The following is a 19254-nucleotide window of genomic DNA, read 5'->3' on the forward strand; positions in this document are numbered from 1 at the left end:
CCCGGAGGTCTTTCCAATTTCACCAGTACAGGTGAGTGAGCTAGGGCTCAGCCAGGATTAGGGGATTTGCTAACAGCTACCCGAGTGCCTCCAAAGGAGACCTAACACTTCAAGAGTAGCTGCTTCGCGAATGAATCTACAACCGGATCGGAATCGCGAACCGCTTAGAAGATCTGGCGAGAAACATGCCAGAAACTCAGCGGGCTGATGTTTAGGTTAGATTGCACGTCGAATTCTTTGCCGTGTTCGACGAGTACATTTACCGGTGTCCCTAAGCCTGTTCTTAGGGTTAGAGCTAAAGGCGTCTAATACAAGGGTCATTGAACCTGATAGACCCGTAAGGCCGTGTCTAAGACGAAAGTGTGTTGAATCCTTTTTTTTGTGATCATGAACTTGGTAGGTACAGTTTTTTTGGCACCTGTCGGATTTTTTTTCCTACCTATGCTAATAGCCTTGAGAGGCTATATCAGCTTCTCTTTGAGGTGTAGGTGAACTCACGGGGCTCAAACCGGGTGTTTTGCTAACACTGGCCCTAGTAAGAGTAGTGCTTCGCATAATCTACCACCGGATCGGAAACGCGACCCACTGAGAAGATCTGGCGAGAAACTAAGTGGGCTGTCTCTGTGGGTTAATTGACTCGTCGAGCCCTACATCGCAAGCGACGGATTCGACGAGCGCGGTGATCTGCCCTCTTCCGAAGTTTTCTATCATAGTACTGTCAACGTATGGGGAGACACGCGAGTACAATACCGTCTTTACCATAAGGGCACACGGGGCCAAAGGCCCCCATTCTCAGGGGGCCCCTAAGGACCGACAATTTCTCTCACACATTTATTCGGTTTCCGTTATCGTGATCGTAACCAACAAACCAGCAGCATTCTAATAATAATGACATATTATATTATACTGTATTTGATTACCTATAATAAATGGTCATACTCAGTAAAAAAATGTTATTATAATTCGCTTTTTTTACTTTCCACAAGGGCCTCAAATTCTTGTGTGCCCAAGGGCCCCAGCCTAATTTAAGACGTCCCTGCGCGAGTATCTAGTAATCAATGATTTTACGTACAATAACCTATATCAAACCACAGTTTCACTTGTACATTACATATATTTTATAAAGCGCTTTAAAGCTGTAAATAATTCGTTACCGCTACACGTAAAATTATGTCACTAACCAAACACATTTCCCGCCACTGCCGGCGCGGCGCGTACGCTTCGACATTCGAATTTCGAACGGTCTACGTTCGCAATGGTGGAGCGCTTCCAATAGAAATTGAAAAAAATACCTTGGGTTTTCTATTAATTGTTTTTGTGTGTTTATGTGTGCTTTAATATTATTTCAAGTACGGATTTTGTTGTGTTCTGATTTTTTTTTGAAAAATTAGTAATGGCGGTGAGTAAAGTTTGTTTGAATGTCTAACTTTCAACGGAGTTTTATTAAAATATGTAAATACGAGAGAGTTTGTGCTTTTTCTTTATTTACTTTTTTTTTTACTTTTTGGCGGGAATGCGAGGAGTGAAGTTGTCTGATTTATTTTGTCTATTTAATGTTTCTTCAGGTTTAAATGTATTGAGAAGTCGTCGTGGCCTAACGGATAAGACGTCCGATGCATTCGTGTTGAGCAATGCACCGGTGTTCGAATCTCAGGCGGGTACCAATTTTTCTAATGAAATACGTACTCAACAAATGTTCACGATTGACTTCCACGGTGAAGGAATAACATCGTGTAATAAAAATCAAACCCGCAAAATTATAATTTGCGTAATTACTGGTGGCAGGACCTCTTGTGAGTCCGCACGGGTAGGTACCACCACCCCGCGTATTTCCGCCGTGAAGCAGCAATGCGTTTCGGTTTGAACGGTGGGGCAGCCGTTGTGACTATACTGAGACCTTAGAACTATATCTCAAGGTGTGTGGCGCATTTACGTTGTAGATGTCTATGGGCTCCAGTAACCACTTAACACCAGGTGGGCTGTGAGCTCGTCCACATATGCAAGCAATAAAAAAAAAAAACAGGTGGGCTGTGAGATCGTCCACCCATCAAAGCAATAAAAAAAAAACAAAAAAAAAACGGTAGTTTATTAACTGCTTAATATCTGTGAAAGTGCAGAAATTGGGGAAAATGAAACAAAGCCGCTGGAGAAAAAACCTCAGTAAATGACCACCATTTTACTGAGATTATATTTCATCCCAGTTGATTAATGTCTCAAATTAATCATCTTCATTTCATTTCACTCCATATTACCAGTTAGTTACCAGGTCATAAAATCCACCAGAAAAAACTTATTTTTTAAGTTTTATTACCAAACAAAAATGCTACCAAACGGATTACCTAATAAGGATACTATTTCTTAAATTATATGTTTAAAAATTAAAAAATTACTAATGAATAGTAATAATTTATCTGATCTTTAAACAGAACGACAAATGTTTATCTGAAACAACTGTAATAACATTGTCAATAGAATAAACAGCGTGTGTCGATCAGAAGCGTGAACGAAAATTTAAATAATGCAATGGAAGTGGTTGATTCAGAACTCTTTTCATTCGTTACCTATTAAGATTGTGTTAATAAATCTTACTGAATATACAATTAAAAAGATTAGGATTATCCCTACTAATATATAAATGTGAATGTAAGTTTGTTTGTTACGCTTTCACGCGAAAACTACTCAACCGATCATCATGAAACTTTGTACACAATATATTCTTGCACGTAACGATACTTTTTATTAAGAAAAAAAAAAATTTTTTTTACGAAAAATTTAAAAGAAATTGTCAAAAAATCTCAAAATCTAGTTTCTTCAACGCCCTCTACCGGTTCAGTAATGAAGTCCCAATCCTGAGTGCTGTAAATGAAGTCGCGGGTAAAATTTTGCGTTATGCCAAAGTAACTATTCCACGCGGACGAAGTCGCGGCCAAAAGCTAGTATGTATCTAATACATTTTTATGAGATAAAACACCAACTATTGCCGCTGGTGGTGGTGTCTACAACACAAGTCACCAGTGGTTGTTAGCCTTCCGGAGTTTTTCTTTTTAGCCTTGACAGGCTTTGTCAGCGTAACCGGGCGAATAGGTGAGCTCACGGGGCTCAAACCGGCCTTATTAAGAGCAGTGCTTCGCTGAATCTACCACCGGATCGAAATCGCGACCCCCTGAGAAATTTACGACGAGAAACTCAGTGGGCTGTGTCTATAGGTTAGTTAGCTCGTCGAACGCTTCATCGTAATCGACTAGTTCGACGAGGACGGTGTCCAGTGCTTGAGAGGCGTAAAAGCTCCGAAACTGATTCCGGGGAATCCAATAAGACATGTTAAAGGCGACGACGGCTTTGCGGTCGGGATAAGTAATTAGTAAGAGGGTTATTGTGCCGCGCTTTTTTTTTATTTTTTCGGGCCGGGGCCGTACCTCCTATGAGGTCCCCGCGCCTAGGGGGCGCGCGGGGTATGTGAGACTCAACGATCTGCAGGTGTTGAGAGCAGATCGCGGGCCCAAGGATTTTAGGGCCCACCCACTAAACGACTCCCCTGCACTCTTACACCCGACGTCCGATCTCCGTCCGGGGTCAGAACCCGTTCAGAGTAGGGGGGTTCCCGCAGTCAACACTACAACCAGACACGCGGCGCCACCTCGAGGACGCCCGACCGACGGGTCGTCGAGGCGATAGTCGACGACCAACGACGTCGGTCTCCGCGGTACGGCGGCCCTACCAGGCCGCCCGGGCGGTGCCGCTGGTGTTCCGGGATACCCCGCTGGGCCAGAACCAGGGTTGGTCTTCAACAGTATATTCGGCGACGACAACGACGACGAAAATGCGGACCGCATCGCAGTACGCAGCCGCCGACGCGCCGTCCCGTCCTCCTGGTGCCAGCGCGCTAGAGTGACGGTAGCGTGCGGCGCAGCCTCAACCCCCCGCGCTGCTTTTTCCCGGTCAACATTCTCGTCGAACCCGACGCTTGCTAAGGCTCGGCGAGTAAATTAACCCACAAACACGGCCCACTGAGTTACTCACCGGATCTTCTCAGTGGGTCGCGTTTCCGATCCGGTGGTAGATTTTGCGAAGCACGGCTCTTGCTGGGGTTCGTGTTAGCAACATCGTCAGGTTTGAGCCTCGTGAGTTCACTTACTCGTCCGGTGACACTGATATGGTCTCTCAAGACCATCAGCTTAAGTAGGAAAAATAAAGCTGCTTTTTCAATGTAGCGTTCTGACGCTGCCTTAAGATACATATGGGTACTAAATTTAGATCGTCGTGTAGATCTACCTACATTCCTCACATACCACAGTGCTCCGACGGCTATCCCGCAGAATCGTATTGGATGACCTGGAAAGAGTGAATGCGTGTACGGGCCCCGTGAGCGAACACTACCCTTGCATAGGTCATGACGGAATGTATGCAAGTTTCATAGTTGAGTGTCACCTTGTTATGAAGGGACAATTTACTTGGCTCGCAGATCATGGGGTAGAGTCGACTGAGTAGGAATGCGGCTCCATCGCGTACTGACTTAATGTGGGGCCTGAATATCATCCCTCTGTCGAGGGTGACGCCTAGGTCCTAACTCTGTGAGGAACTTCCTTCGGCTGCATAACTCTGTGACACGCGAATCCATGAACAGATTATTTTAAATTGGCATTTCTAGATTACGTGTAGTTCTATGTTTAGTAGTGAGGTAATTTTTTTTCTATAAGAAACTGTTTTGTGTGCACAATAAGTTACCGTTAAAATTGCGTTGTCACTATTATTACAAGGTTAGCTTGAGATGGAAAATACTTGAGCGAAACTATTTGACGGTTTGATGTTGGATTTCTTGGGAAATAATTGACCAGAGCGGGGGTAACCAATTATTTTTGTTAGAAGTCTGTTTTAAGCAACGCAATGATCTGTGGTTTGTTATTTGTACCACATTGCCACAAGGCAATCACACTATTTTTGAAAGACAGTGAAAGCTCCTAATTCGCGCTTCCTTCATTCAAGTTTTCACAATTTGCGGATTAAAAAATTGCGCGGCTAAAAATTTCTTTATTCGCCATTCTATTAATTAAATCGCCGCGATCGGTATTTTTGAGAATCGGTATTTTAATGGTGGTAGGACCTCTTGTGAGTCCGCACGGGTAGGTACTATCACTCCTGCCTATTTCTGCCGTGAAGCAGTAATGCGTTTCGGTTCGAAGGGTGGGCCTGCCGTTGTAACTATACTGAGACCTTAGAATTTACATCTCAAGGTGAGTGGCGCATCTACGTTGTAGATGTCTATGGGCTCCCGTAACCGCTTAACACCAGGTGGGCTGTGAGCTCGTCCACCAAACTAAGCCATAAGAAAATAAAAAAACTCAATTGAAGGAGCTTTTATAAACTGCCAAACAACAGAAAATAAAAAAATTCTTCAAACCGCTGCCGGCGGCTATTCAGCAATAGATGGCGTTACTCTTACCGGCGTATCTTGAACAGTTTTTTTCAACATCTAACTTTAGGCTTTTCTTTAACAGAAAATGAACCCTCGCCTCGCTTTCGCCATTATATCGTCGACCTGCTGGTCGGCCTTCCAGCACGGATACAATACAGGCGTGATAAACGCTCCGCAGGCGGTGAGTCACTACCTTTGAGAGAGAAACAAGAGAGAGAGAGTGCGAGAGGGAGATAGAGAAGGGGTTAGAGTGAGAGAGAGAGAGAGGGAGAATGTTTTATTGTACACAAAATAAATGAAAACACAAACTATTAAACACAAAATAAAATTGTGCATGCAACTTTGTGCATCTAAAAGAAGTAAAACTTCTTTTGGGGTGTGTAGTTAGTATTGTAGTTTTCTTTATTGTTCATCCTTAAATGAAATTTATTTTGTAATGGGGAATGCTGTGTATAATAGAAACGACCTCTTCACCATTTATATATGTACAAATATATTGATCAATTTGAAAAAAAAAAAAAAATTATCCTTCTTGAAAAATAAAATATAAGATAGTAAATATGTTACTGCCATCTACAGGAGCAATGAGAAACAAAAGACAAGCCATCTAGTGGTCAACACCCGTAAACAGAATGTGTATAAGAGAACCGACCTATCTCGCCTTCTCCCTCTCTCCACGGTCAAGTGGTTCGCCAGACGCTCTGTCTATTTTCTCACTCTCGCTCTTCCTAAATCATATCTTTTCTCTCTAGCCGTAACGAATCTGTCGCGAGTTAAATTATACTCACTACACGCTCAAAGAAGTTACACATCGTAAATTGAATAGGCAGTCTTATTGCTAATAGCGATCTAACGATCCATAGTAGCTGTTGGAGGTCATTTATAGACTACTCATTGAAGGAAACCAATTGCATAGGTTAATTGTACTTTGGACGTGAAGATGCTTCTATTTTCGAAGGTCATGAGCGAATGGCTCCAGAGAGACGTGCTTAGCGGGACGAACACCTCGGTCTCCGCCATGGTCGATCCAAAGGTGACTTCGGTCTGGTCGGTGGCTGTCTCCATATACTGCGCCGGTGGCATGATTGGTGGTGTGATCACCGGAATCATTGCCGACAGGTAAACTTTGGCGTTGATATTGAAATTTATGTTCTGTTTCGCTCTTTCACGGCACTGATGACAGTGATGTCACGAATTGTTAGGTGCTTCAATCATTGTTATTTTTAGCTCGCTTATTGAGAAATGTGCATCGCACGCGGTATTGAAAAAATGTTAACAGCAATGCTTTGATCTTCTTATTTATTTAGGCAGCCAAGCATACGGCCCACCTGATGGTGAGTGGTTACCGTCACCCATGGATGTTAGCAATGCCGAGTCGTTTCTATATGTTTCCGCTATTTGATGACAGATGGCGTTATTCTAACCGGCGTAACAATACCAATAGGAAAAATCACGTTAAATTAGTTAATTACTACATAATAACAAAATAATGAGTCAGTCACAAGTCCTGATTCTGCTGAGCGAAATTAATTTGCAAGTACTCTGACCTCCGCGGATAGATGGCACTGTAATCAAAATTTCAGGTTCGGCAGAAAAGGCGGTCTGCTGCTCAACAACGTGCTGGTATTTCTGGCGGCCGCTCTGCAGGGAGCTTCGAAGGTCGCCAAATCGGCGGAGATGCTCATCCTTGGAAGGTAATTTTTAATATTTTCTTTCGATGACTCATATGTAACTATTGATGATGAATGTGACTAGGAGATGTATGGAAATGGTAGTAGTGCAAGGTAGAGCGGGAAGAAGTCGACCAAAGAAGACATCGATGGAGTGAATGACGATATGAGAGAGAGGAGTGTACCAGTAATTTTCGTGTGGCGTTTAACGGCCGTCTGGTGTAGTGGTATTTTTTTTTTTTTTTATTGCCTTTGTAGGCAGACGAGCATACGGCCCACCTGATGGTGAGTGGTTACCGTCGCCCATGAACTTCAGCAATGCCAAGGGCAGAGCCAAGCCGCTGCCTACCGAAAATGTGATAATAATAAGTGAATAAGTGACATGGTCACTACATAAGGGGGTCGCGGGTTCGAATCCCGCCAAGGGAAGATATTTTTATGATAAATATAAATGTATTTTCCAGGGTTATGGATGTATATTAAATATATGTATGTGTATGATAAAAATCTTACATTTATTTCCGTTATCTGGTACCTGTAACACAAGTTCTTTACGAACTTATCACGGGACCAGTTAACGTGGCGTGATTGTTAGTAAATATTTATTTATTTATAATGTGTCAATATCAGACACCGATTGAGATAACGATGTTACTAGTGATTTAGTTTTAATGTTAAAATCCACTTTGATTTCGCCCTACAGTCCCACATCTATACTAATATATACATCTACAGTGGTTTTTACGGATGTTCCGTTATAACTACCGAACCGTGCATCCGATTGACTTGAAACTTGGTATCCGTGTAGAAAATACATGTACTTAATGGATAGGCTAATATTTATATGAGGGTTGGACTCCCTAATAATAATGACAATAAATAATAATGTCAATTAAAATAGTATGTGTCTGTGGGCTTCGCATTGCAGATTACTCATTGGCGTTAACAGTGGCCTAAACGCGGGCTTAGTGCCTCTGTACCTGTCAGAGATATCGCCAGTGTCAATCAGAGGCTCGGTGAGCTTAACTTTTTTTTTGTTCTTAAAAAAATTCCTCCTCCTAATTGCTTTTCCTCATTGCTGAGGGTCGTGATTCCCCCGCTACGTCGCTCTGTGTGCTTAGTGCGAGTTTTTTAACGTTCTCGATAGCGTAAAAGTTAACTCATATTTGTATGAATTTGTAACGTTTGCCTACGTTTGCCGCCAGGGGCGCTGTTCCAACTGCATACAAATTTAAGATAACTTTAACGCGATCGAGAACTTTAAAAAAAACACGTGTGGCACTCGGGGTCTGCCGCGGTAAAGCTATTGCATAGCATTTTTTTATTAACTTATGCAATTATAATTAGACAATAATAATTTAATATTAAAACAATAATAAAATAAGACCACCCTATATTTATAAACATTAAAAACGCAAAACATTTACTGTCCCCTTTACACTCATAAGCGAGACCGCGCGAGAGAGAGATGGGCAGACTTTTCATGATGCGCATGCAGTGCTACGTCACGCCGCGCGCTTATTCACAAACACTACACGTTACTTTTACGTCATCGAGAAAGTTAAAAAACTCACACTAAGCACACTGCACAATTTCCCGACACTGGGCCAAAAATTGAGCGTCATTTTCAGATCGGCACAGTTTACCAGCTCGTCATAACAGTCACGATACTGCTGTCCCAGCTGCTAGGGCTGAGCAGTGTGCTCGGCACGGAGGACGGCTGGCCATGGTTATTGGCACTGACAGCGGTGCCAGCCATTCTGCAGTGTCTCACGCTGCCCCTTTGCCCAGAATCGCCAAAGTACTTACTCCTGAACCAGGGTCGAGAGCTGCACGCCCAAAGAGGTCTGTTAATTATTTTAACTAGTGGTCCCCCGGTATGCGAAATTCGACTATAATTCATTGAAATTATAAGGTTGAAAATTATCATGGTTTTATTGTGTAAGACTATATTTCGCCAAGACTACATACACTATAGAAAAATAATATTAAAGACACAATATTTAATCTATTCTCAATTTGACCACAGGCTTTAAACAATAACAAATGTTTGACATTATACAAATAGTATGCATGCTTGTGTGTGTCAAATACATGATAGTGTGTGGAATGTTTTTATTTATTGATTTAATGTATTATTAATGCATAATTCTAAAAAAAAATTAGCATTCTGCACTCCTTCCCTATATTCTCCATAAATGTTGTAAATTTCATACTCCTCCGTCCGCGCAATTTTCGTAAAAAGGGGTACAAAGTTTTTGCTTCACTTATTAATATACATATAGATAACTGGAAACAAATCACGCATGGTCATCCGACTCTCCGATTTATGATTTCCTGTGTTATTACCAGGTACTGACAAACAACCGGTCATCGTTCTCGTCGAACCCGTCGCTTGCGACGAAGGGCTCGACGAGTAAACTAACCCACAGGCACAGCCCACTGAGTTTCTCGCCGGATCTTCTCAGTGGGTCGCGTTTCCGATCCGGTGGTAGATTCTACGAAGCACTGCTCTTGTTAGGGCCAGTGTTAGCAACAACGTCAGGTTTGAGCCCCGTGGGCTCACCTATATGCTAGGTTACGCTGACATAGCCTTTCAAGGCTATCAGCGCGGGTAGGAAAAAAAAGGCACACCTTAAAGCTTAAAGTATGCGTTTGATTTAAAAGAGACGGAAAAAGTACTTTGTCCTTTTCAAATTTATTAGACATTTTTGAAAAACTAATTTTATAAACTGATAGAATACATGTTTAGAAGTCACTCCTAGTATAAAACTCATTTTCTTAAAAAAAATATTTAGTAAAGCCACCTCAATTCTAAAGGCGCTTTATATTGAGCGTCTGTTATTAATTATAGCATTGAACTGGCTGCGAGGCGACGTGGCGGTGCACGGCGAGATGGAAGAAATGCATCAGGTGAGAACAATACGTGTGACGTCATTTGGGGTTAAAATTTGCGAGCCATTTGATGTAAGGCTCCCCGAACGATCTTGACAGATTTAGCTAATACATGTTAGAATGACGATTTGAATGACGGTATTTTGAAATTAGTTTTTCTCATCTATTCTTTCTAATTGTTGTGTTATCATCGATTTGAATGTTCAGTGTTTTTCGTGTTTTTTTGCGAATTCAGGTAGAGACTTCTGATAGTAAGTGGTTACCGTCGCTCATGGACGACCGTCCATGGTTACCGTCAGCAATGCCAGGGGTAGAGCCAAGCCGCTACCTACCGCGTAATCCTTTTTTTACTACTTAATACATTGTATTTAAAATCCTTCCACTTGCTACCGTGGCGCCACCTTCATTAGTTTCCTTTCAGCGGACACTTATTAATACTCTGAGATGGTACTTCTTACTTCAACCCTCCGTAGTTGGCGTTCGAAACCAGCAGACTATTTCTGCCTATTTCTCGATGAAATTTGCTCTAGCCGTAATTACATCTGAAGTCGGGTGGCGTTCGTATGATAACCTACCAGATTCATTATTAAACTACCCTCAAATCTACCCCGATTCAAGGAAGCGGAGAAGAATAAGATCAGCAAGAAGGTCACCCTGCAAGAGTTGTTCCGAAACAGGAACCTCCGTCTGCCCCTCTTCATATCCACAGTCGTGATGATAGCTCAACAGCTCTCCGGGATAAATGCTATAATATACTTTTCGACTGACATCTTTGAGAAGACTCATCTCGGATCTGATGCTGCGCAGTACGCTACTTTGGGTAAGGTATTGTAAGGTAACTAGTGAAACCGACCACACTTAGCTACCATCTCATACCATCAGCAGGCATCTTTGTGCTTAGTGCGAGTTTTTTAACGTTCTCGATAGCGTAAAAGTTAACTCGAATGTGTATGCAGTTGGAACAGCGCCCCTAGCGGCAAACGTAGGTAAACTTTCCAACTCTATACAAATTTAATTTAACTTTTACCTACCACCGGATCGGAAACGCGACCCACTGAGTAGATGTGGCGAGAAACTCAGTGGGCTGTGTCAGTGGGTACGTATGGTAAAATGTGATGTGTACTATATGTTATGATCACGTATAATTACCGTGGCCCATGGACATCACTACATGAGCGCCGCTACCGACCTTGAAACACGAGGTCCGAGTCTGGATCATGTTTTAGTAGGACTATGCTATCCTTCACATTGGAAATCATGACTGCTTCGCGCTTATATGCAGAACCACATTCCTTCATCGTGGAAGTCATCCGTGAACTGGAGTTGAGGGTATCATTGGAGCTATTTGCACCTCCAGATCCGATGCAGATCTTCGGTTTCAGGCATAGGCGCCATGAATGTCGTGATGACGATAGCCAGCCTCGTGCTCGTCGAGGTGGCTGGCAGAAAGACCCTCCTGCTGGCAGGGTTCTCGGGAATGTTCATATGTACCGTCGGCATAACAGTCGCTACTTCATACGTAAGTTTGTTGAGCTCGTGGCTGTAGTAAGTCAGTGATCCTTCAATCAGTAAAATGTCACGTCGTCGCCACTTAATCATCTCCTCAATCTTTCGCGTGACAATCAGACCAGCAGACTCTTTAACAGCGTGTGGTGTATCTAAGCCGTTATAATTGAAAATAGTATATTGAAACGAAAATTAAACTTATTTAGATCCTATTTATTGTACATACGGACTTTAGCTTCGAATGAGCTGAAGGCTTTAGTGTTTTTCTTTCTTTTTTTGACGTGATAACGTCTTATAAATCGATGAACGCCGGCTGCACGCCCGAAAAAGTGTCACGTTCCGCCTGAGCCTGATTGTCCGAGCGAGAGGCACGATCAGCCCGAGCGTTGGCTCGTGACACATTTATCTCTGTTCTCGCGTAACGTCAGAGCTAGCAGTTCGAATAGTTCCGCTGCTGACGTCATCACATCAAACTATCATCCGTAAACCGACTTTACAGACAACGAATTATTATTATTTTCAGACTCAGCACGTCTGGGTGTCGTATCTGTGCATAGCGCTCGTGGTTCTCTTCGTGACGATGTTCGCGATCGGTCCGGGTTCGATACCCTGGTTCTTGGTGACAGGTAATTATAAAAAAATCTAACTATTATACATAAGAGAGAGAGAGAGAGAGAGAGAGAGAGAGAGACCGAGAGAGAGAGAGAGAGAGAAAGAGACAGAGAGAGAGGGAGAGAGAGTATGCTTTGTTGTACTGAAAAAAAATTACAAAGAAATACAATTGACGGTCTTATCGCTATGAGCGATCTCTTTATTTTTGTAATTAAAGGTGAGCTTGATTGGCTATCAGCATCAACAGTTCGATGTTTTTGATTGAACTTCAATTAAGTTTATTCTATTCAAATAGATGAAGAAGTTTTTTTGTCATGATATTTTTTCCAAATTTTAAACTTTAAATGGCACTTGTGGTTGGGTTGTGAACTTTATAAAAAAAAAAACTTATGTGGTGGCGCCATCTGTCGGACTGGGGCGCACACTGGCGGAAATCGAACGCAACAGAAATTTCACGTTAAGATACTAATGATTGTTATTTCATTAAAAACTACTATAATTTCGAAATACATATGACTCCTTCTTGTACTATTGGCAAGATAATATCTCGGCATTATGATGACGATAGCAGATTTCAAAGTCCAGTCGATTACACGAATATTTCTCAGTGTGTTTAGTGCGAGTATTTTAACGTTCTCGATAGCGTAAAAGTTAACTCAAAGATCATTGGGCGTTTTTTACCCGCTTTTTTTAAAGTCGCGAACATAAACCAAAACACTTTTAAATCATAGTGCTTCCAATCATATTTAATATTATGTGGTTATTTTAATTCATAACAATGGGAAAATGGAAATAAAAGTAAAATGAAATTCATATTTTAAGTTGACTATTTGTCCTAATTACTAAATTGGATTGGAACGAGGAACTCAGTTGGACTTCGAAAATGTTGAGGAGATAGATGACAATGAACTACATTTTTATACGGGTATGGATAAAATTCAATTCAATAATATTTTGAATCAAACATCTTCTCTACGTGATAGAACCAACAGTTCTGCTACTGTTTTGGGACTGTATTTAGTTAAAATAAGAACAGGTGAACCAGACGAGCGTATAGCTTCTATGTTTAATATGTCGAGAAGAACATTGGAACGAAAACTAAAAATAGCTCGAGAATGTTTATCTGAAGAGTTTGTTCCCCGCCATCTGGGTTTGGATCACATGACGAGAGAAGATGTAGTAGCTCGCAACTTAACCATCCCGAGTCATATTTTTGGAGGTAACCAGAATGAACCTGCGGCCATTCTTGTGTGTGATGGAACATACATATACGTGCAAAAAAGCTCCAACTTCCTTTTTCAGAGAAGAACGTATAGCCTGCACAAATTCCGCAACTTAATAAAACCCTTTTTAATTGTATGCACAGACGGCTATATTGTAGACGTATTAGGCCCGTATCCAGCTATTACTACGGATGCCGAAATAATGCGTCACATGATGGAGGAGGAAGTTTGGTATTGGTTTCTGAACGCCAACGATATTTTCATATTGGACCGCGGCTTTAGAGACTCTATCCCTGCCATCGAAGAGCATGGATATGATGCACATATGCCGCCAACAAGGACGAGAGGAGAGCAGTTGAGCACAGTAGATGCAAATAAATCACGTCTAATCACTATGTGTCGTTGGGTGGTAGAGACTATTAATGGTCGCTTTAAAAAAGACTTCAAAATATTCCGCCATGTTTATTTTAATGTAGCGCTTACAAATATGATGACTGATTTTAAAATAACTGCAGCACTTATCAATGCCACTTATCAGCCATATAGAGATAACGCTCATGCCGCAGAGTTTATAAATATAATAAATGAGAATATAAATAGAGAAAATGAATTGGCTGATTACGTGATTCGAAACAACTTAAACAGGCAAAGAGTTGCATTCACGCCGATAGAGGCAAACAATCCCGAATTAAGAGATTTTCCACAATTAACTTACGAGCTATTTTTATTTACCTTGGGAATATACCATTTGAAATTGGCCAAATCTTATTGCCATGAACACATGCGGCCAAACGGAGTGTATATAATGGAATTATACCATCGCAGAGAGTTGGTAGAAAATAAAATATTAATACGAGGCAGAATACAGTCTCGTCACATAAGAGCAAAACGCTATTATACATATATACTAATAAATCCGGCATTGCAAGGAAGACAAAGCCTCGAAGGGTATTACTGTTCCTGTATACACGGCCGCCGCACTGTAGGGAGTTGCACGCACATCGCCAGTGTGGTATACTTTTTATCTTGGGCTATATATCAAGAAGAATTTCACGCACCTGCGGCGTTTTTAGACGAAACTCTTGTAGATTTGGATGCGGCAGAATAAAAGTAAAGAGAAAAACATGTTTTTTTTATTCCTTTTTTCCTCTTGAATTATTGCACAAAAAAGTAAAAAAAAAAATATTTTTTTAATGTCCAGTTTCTCCTTATTCTCACGGCTCACAGATATGGGACCTATACCATTGTAAACTAGATTCAATTGCCTATCCACCAGACCTAATTTCATTTTTGTTCGCTGTAGGTAAGTGTCCCATACAAAGGTGCCCGATGTCCTTTGTAAGTATGGAGTCGGAACGTTTGCCGTTAAGGGCGCTGTTAGCGCGCTCAAATTAAAAAGCAATTGAAGACATGAGTGAATGAAGGGGCTAAGTACCATTTTTAAGATTTTTTAATTTTTACATTGAATGAAGGTATTTTGTGCCTATAAACCATAATAGACCTTAAAACTTCGGGTTTAAATGCTATTTTTAGAAATTGGACGCGATGGAGTTATGTGCGAAGAAAAAATACAGAGAAAAACTAACAAAAGATTGTTGCCAGTTTTCTCAAAATTAACAAATTGTATCATATCCCCTTCATCCAGTCATGTCTTCAATTAAATGGACCAACAGTAAGGCAATCTCTTTTTTCTTGTCTACAGAGCTATTCAACCAATCATCTCGGCCGGCCGCGTCATCTGTCGCTGTCACTGTCAATTGGACGGCCAATTTCATTGTCGGATTAAGCTTCTTACCGCTCTCGGTGAGTATAACTAACTCACGACGTGAGGTCACCGGCTTTGAGACGTGAGGTCGAAATCTCGTTGTATGGTGACGCCTTTCTAGTCGGAACTGATTATTGACAGATATATGTAGAATAATAATTCAGAATATATAGGTACATTTATTAGTATTTAATACTCAATTATAGACTTCGATAAAACAATAAGAACATTGTTAGTTAATTGAGCCATCCTAGAAAGGCTGGTAGATGTGAATTTTTATTTTTACTGGTGGTAGGACCTCTTGTGAGTCCGCACGGGTAGGTACCACCGCCCTGCCTATTTCTGCCGTGAAGCAGTAATGCGTTTCGGTTTGAAGGGCGGGGCAGCCGTTGTATCTATACTTGAGACCTTAGAACTTATGTCTCAAGGTGGGTGGCGCATTTACGTTGTAGATGTCTATGGGCTCCGGTAACCACTAAACATCAGGTGGGCCATGAGCTCGTCTACCCATCTAAGCAATAAAAAAAAGTGAAACATTGATATCATTTTGTACAAGTATAAATTCATAGCTTACGACAGAAAATCATGTCATGTAATGAAAATTACAATTAAAATTATTTTGTACTGTTAAAACTTAGACCTTACAATTCATGTCTCGAGGTGGGTGGCGCATTTACGTTATAGATGTCTATGGGCTCCAGTAACCACTTAACACCAGGTGGGCGGTGAGCTCGTCCAACCATCTAATAAAAAAAAACACTCATTACAGCCGATCGTAAGCATAATTCAGTATAATTTCTCTTTCAGCTCGCCCTGGGGAACAATGTTTTCGTGATATTCGCGGTCCTACAATTCCTGTTCATAATTTTTATTTACGCTAAAGTTCCTGAGACGAAAAATAAGACTGTTGACGAGATAACCGCCATGTTTAGGCAGCGGATGTAGGAGGGGTTAGGGGGGGCAGCTTAGTGGGTTCCCCATCAAGGGATCCCATCAAACATCGGGCCGATATCTTCGACGGCTTGTTAGCGAAATTAAAACATCACTGGCGTCATCTAGTGTTGAGGGTTGTAATAACAAGCGGACACAACCAGTCAATTGACCCTGAAATACCTAAATGTCGGAGAAGCCACAATTATTAACACCATCGTCAGACATCGTAGGAGCGAATAGGGTGATCGAGCTAAGAGAAATATTGAGTACACCAATCAGGTTTGTTGTCTTAGAACAATTTAGAAATCTTCTCTTGACGTCAGCAAACGGAAACGAATGACAGTTCTTAGGACGGAGGCACCGCTCTTCAAGAAGGCTGGTTGGTAAGTGTGATAGCGTCTACGCACCTCCATCGGCTAGGCTCTGTCGCAGCACGAAGTTAGCCGAGTTCCGACGATACCGCGATCGTGCTGCCATCTCTCGGGAATCGTGCTGCGTTTCGTTTAGCTACTAAGCTAATGACCGTCACCGACATATATATGATGCGATATGGGAATCGAATCCACGACCCTCCACGCGGCATTCAGAACGCCTACTCATGTGCCTACTGAGTCAGTACATGATGCATACTTTGAGATATCAACTCGAATAACCTAAACGCGACAGTCAATTTTATTGTCTTAAAAACTATTTATGACGTGATTTTTAATACTCTAAGGTGTAGTGAATAAGAAATTTGATACTTAATCTATACTAATATATAAATGTACAGTGGTTTTTACGGATGTTCCGTTATAACTACTGAGCCGTGCATCCGATTGACTTGAAACTTGGTATCCATGTAGAAAATACATGTACTTAATGGATAGTCTAATATTTATATGGGTGTTGGACTCCTTACACCAGTTGCGGGGGCGTTAATGATAAAGAATCTTTGTGGGCGTGAGAAATAATGTTAATTTTAAATGCCCAGCGAAGCGGACGGATACAGCTAGTTATTTATAATAATATGCATTCATTATGGTTATGTTAAGTGCGAGTTTTTTAACGTTATCGATAGCGTAAAAGTTAACTCAAATTTATATAGAGTTGGAATGTTTGCCTACGTTTGCCGCTAGGGGCGCTGTTCCAACTGCATACAAATTTCAGTTAACGTTTACGTTATCGAGAACGTTAAAACACTCGCACTAAGCACACTGATTTATACAGTTGAGGTTTCGACCTCATGACTCGAGATGGGTGGCGGAAAAAAAAACTAAGCCTTCATTAATCCATTGCAAGACGCCACAATAATATTAATGTGGTCTGTATTTTTCCGACGGAATATTTTAGTGGCTTGACTCTTGACTTGGCAGCAATATTAATTGGAAGGTGGAAGTAAGAAGCACGATCTTGTATAGGACAAGTTGAACAAGTGTCGACTTGTAATTATTTGTAACAACTTGTAATTGTTTTTTGGGTTAATTTTCAAAATGGAGAGTAGAATTAAGGGGCGTCATTTTGTATAGCGGAAAAGTATCCACCTGTAAACAGCAAGTTAATGTTGGAGGGCTCACCGAAATAGTGCTAGTGTAGGAAGTGGAAACGATATGATTAATTTATGGGATTTTATGACCTGGTAACTAAGACCTTTAAGTCATGTCTTATTTTAATTTATATTCTTATTTTTATGAAAAATGATAATATGGTTTGGAATGAAATGAAATGAAGATGATTAATTTGATTAATCAACGGGGATGAAATTAAATGAAATAAGATGAAATGATATGGGATGAAATATTATCTCAGTAAAATGGTGGTGGTCATTCACTGAGATTTTTTCAGTGGACTCACGGGAAGTTACGTCCAGCGGCTTTGTTTCATTTTCCCACATTTATGCACTATCACAGATACCTACTAATTAGTTAATAAAGCACCGCTATTATACATTTAAACCTGAAGAAACACTAAATAGACAAAATAAAACTAATCACACAACTTCACTACTCGCGTTCCCGCCAAAAAGTCCGAAACGATATGAATATAGTAGCTTTAAACAGAGTAGCAAAAAAACAATATTTTAAATCTCAACTATTTATTTTTATTACTATTTTTACGTAGAATTTGTTTATTTCCTTATTATTTTAATATCCTACTCAAATAGTTTAAGGCGCTGTTTTTACAATCCTTCCACTTGCTACAGTGGCGCTACCTAAATTGGCTCCCTATCCGCGGAAACTTTAATACACTGAAATGGTACAATTCATAGATTATACACTTGGTACAATTCACTTCTACCCTCCATACTTGAATGTAACATTTTAACAAAGCAAGGTAACAAACCTTGCTTTGTTAAAAGAACTATTCTATTTGTTTACTATTAAACATAATGAGTAATTTCTTTATATTTTTTTATTGGACACAATAAAATAAAATGACCATCGCCAATTATAATATGCGGTTACTAAAAACTTCTCACCGCTTGCAATTTTGACACAACAAACAATATAAAATACCGGAGTAGAGTTCATCCATACTACCTGAAGCCACTGTGTTCATCCACAGTGCGTTTCCAGAGATCTTTTCTGCCACGTACCATCCGGCTTTGGAATAAGTTCCCCTCCACGGTGTCTCCCGAGCGCTATGACATGTCCTTCTTCAAACGATCCTTGTAAAGCACAAAGTGGGAATGAGTTGCTCGCTCCGGGCATTTCAATATTGCAATAATTGTGACGTTATAATACTCTTAAAAATGAACATTTAAAAAAAATCTGATATTTAAAAAAAAAAGTTATGCCCGCTGAATTTCTTGCCAGTTCTTCTCAGGACGGAGGCTAGTTTTTTGTGAATTGGCGGTAGTTCTTTTCACGTTCAACAAATATATACTTTCATTTATGTTGAATAAAAATTTTTTGAATTGAATTTTTATTTTATTTCATTTGATTTAAAGAGTATTCAACGGTAGGCAGCGGCTTGGCTATGACCCTGGCATTGCTGAAGTCCGTGGGCGACGGTAACCATTCACCATCAGGTGAGCCGTACGCTCGTCTGCCAACTAGGGCGATAAAAATAAATAAGAAATTACAGCCCTTTAAGCACGAACTGTCGATAGATTGACTCGACTCTTTTTTTTTTATTGCTTAGGTGTGTGGATGAGCTCACGGCCCACCTGGGGTTAAATGGTTACTGGAGCCCATAGACATGTACAACGTAAATGCGCCACCCACATTGAGATATAAGCTAAGTCTAGTTACAACG

At 40.8% G+C, this 19254-nt stretch overlaps 3 protein-coding genes across 3 annotated transcripts in view; 2 read left to right on the top strand and 1 right to left on the bottom strand.

The window, feature by feature from the left end:
* LOC114245968 (calmodulin-like protein 4) overlaps positions 1–19254 on the bottom strand; it is a 122370-nt gene that overhangs the window by 1220 nt on the left and 101896 nt on the right. The gene's annotated exons all lie outside the window — the stretch shown is intronic.
* On the top strand, positions 1183–18918 carry LOC114245985 (solute carrier family 2, facilitated glucose transporter member 1). Its single transcript, XM_089731376.1, has 12 exons — positions 1183–1399; positions 5496–5594; positions 6372–6532; positions 6997–7107; positions 8012–8099; positions 8715–8928; positions 9938–9996; positions 10597–10798; positions 11361–11497; positions 12008–12110; positions 15022–15122; positions 15892–18918. The coding sequence occupies exons 1-12, from the start codon at positions 1394–1396 to the stop codon at positions 16027–16029; spliced, it is 1419 nt and encodes a 472-aa protein (XP_089587502.1). The 5' UTR covers positions 1183–1393; the 3' UTR covers positions 16030–18918.
* On the top strand, positions 12952–14442 carry LOC149501895 (uncharacterized). Its single transcript, XM_089731377.1, has one exon. It carries the CDS (start codon positions 13024–13026, stop codon positions 14425–14427), a length of 1404 nt encoding a protein of 467 aa, XP_089587503.1. The 5' UTR covers positions 12952–13023; the 3' UTR covers positions 14428–14442.

Source organism: Bombyx mandarina, chromosome 11, assembly GCF_030267445.1.
Source record: "Bombyx mandarina strain Sakado chromosome 11, ASM3026744v2".
In the NCBI taxonomy this organism is placed as follows: domain Eukaryota; kingdom Metazoa; phylum Arthropoda; class Insecta; order Lepidoptera; family Bombycidae; genus Bombyx; species Bombyx mandarina.

Bases quoted from the DNA above. Each gene is read 5' to 3' on its own strand.
- LOC114245985 (XM_089731376.1), top strand. The intron at 6,533-6,996 runs GTAAACTTTGGC...TCAAAATTTCAG, and splicing joins ACCGGAATCATTGCCGACAG to GTTCGGCAGAAAAGGCGGTC. The intron at 9,997-10,596 runs GTGAGAACAATA...CCCCGATTCAAG, and splicing joins AGATGGAAGAAATGCATCAG to GAAGCGGAGAAGAATAAGAT.
- LOC149501895 (XM_089731377.1), top strand. From the start codon at position 13,024: ATGGATAAAATTCAATTCAATAATATTTTGAATCAAACATCTTCTCTA.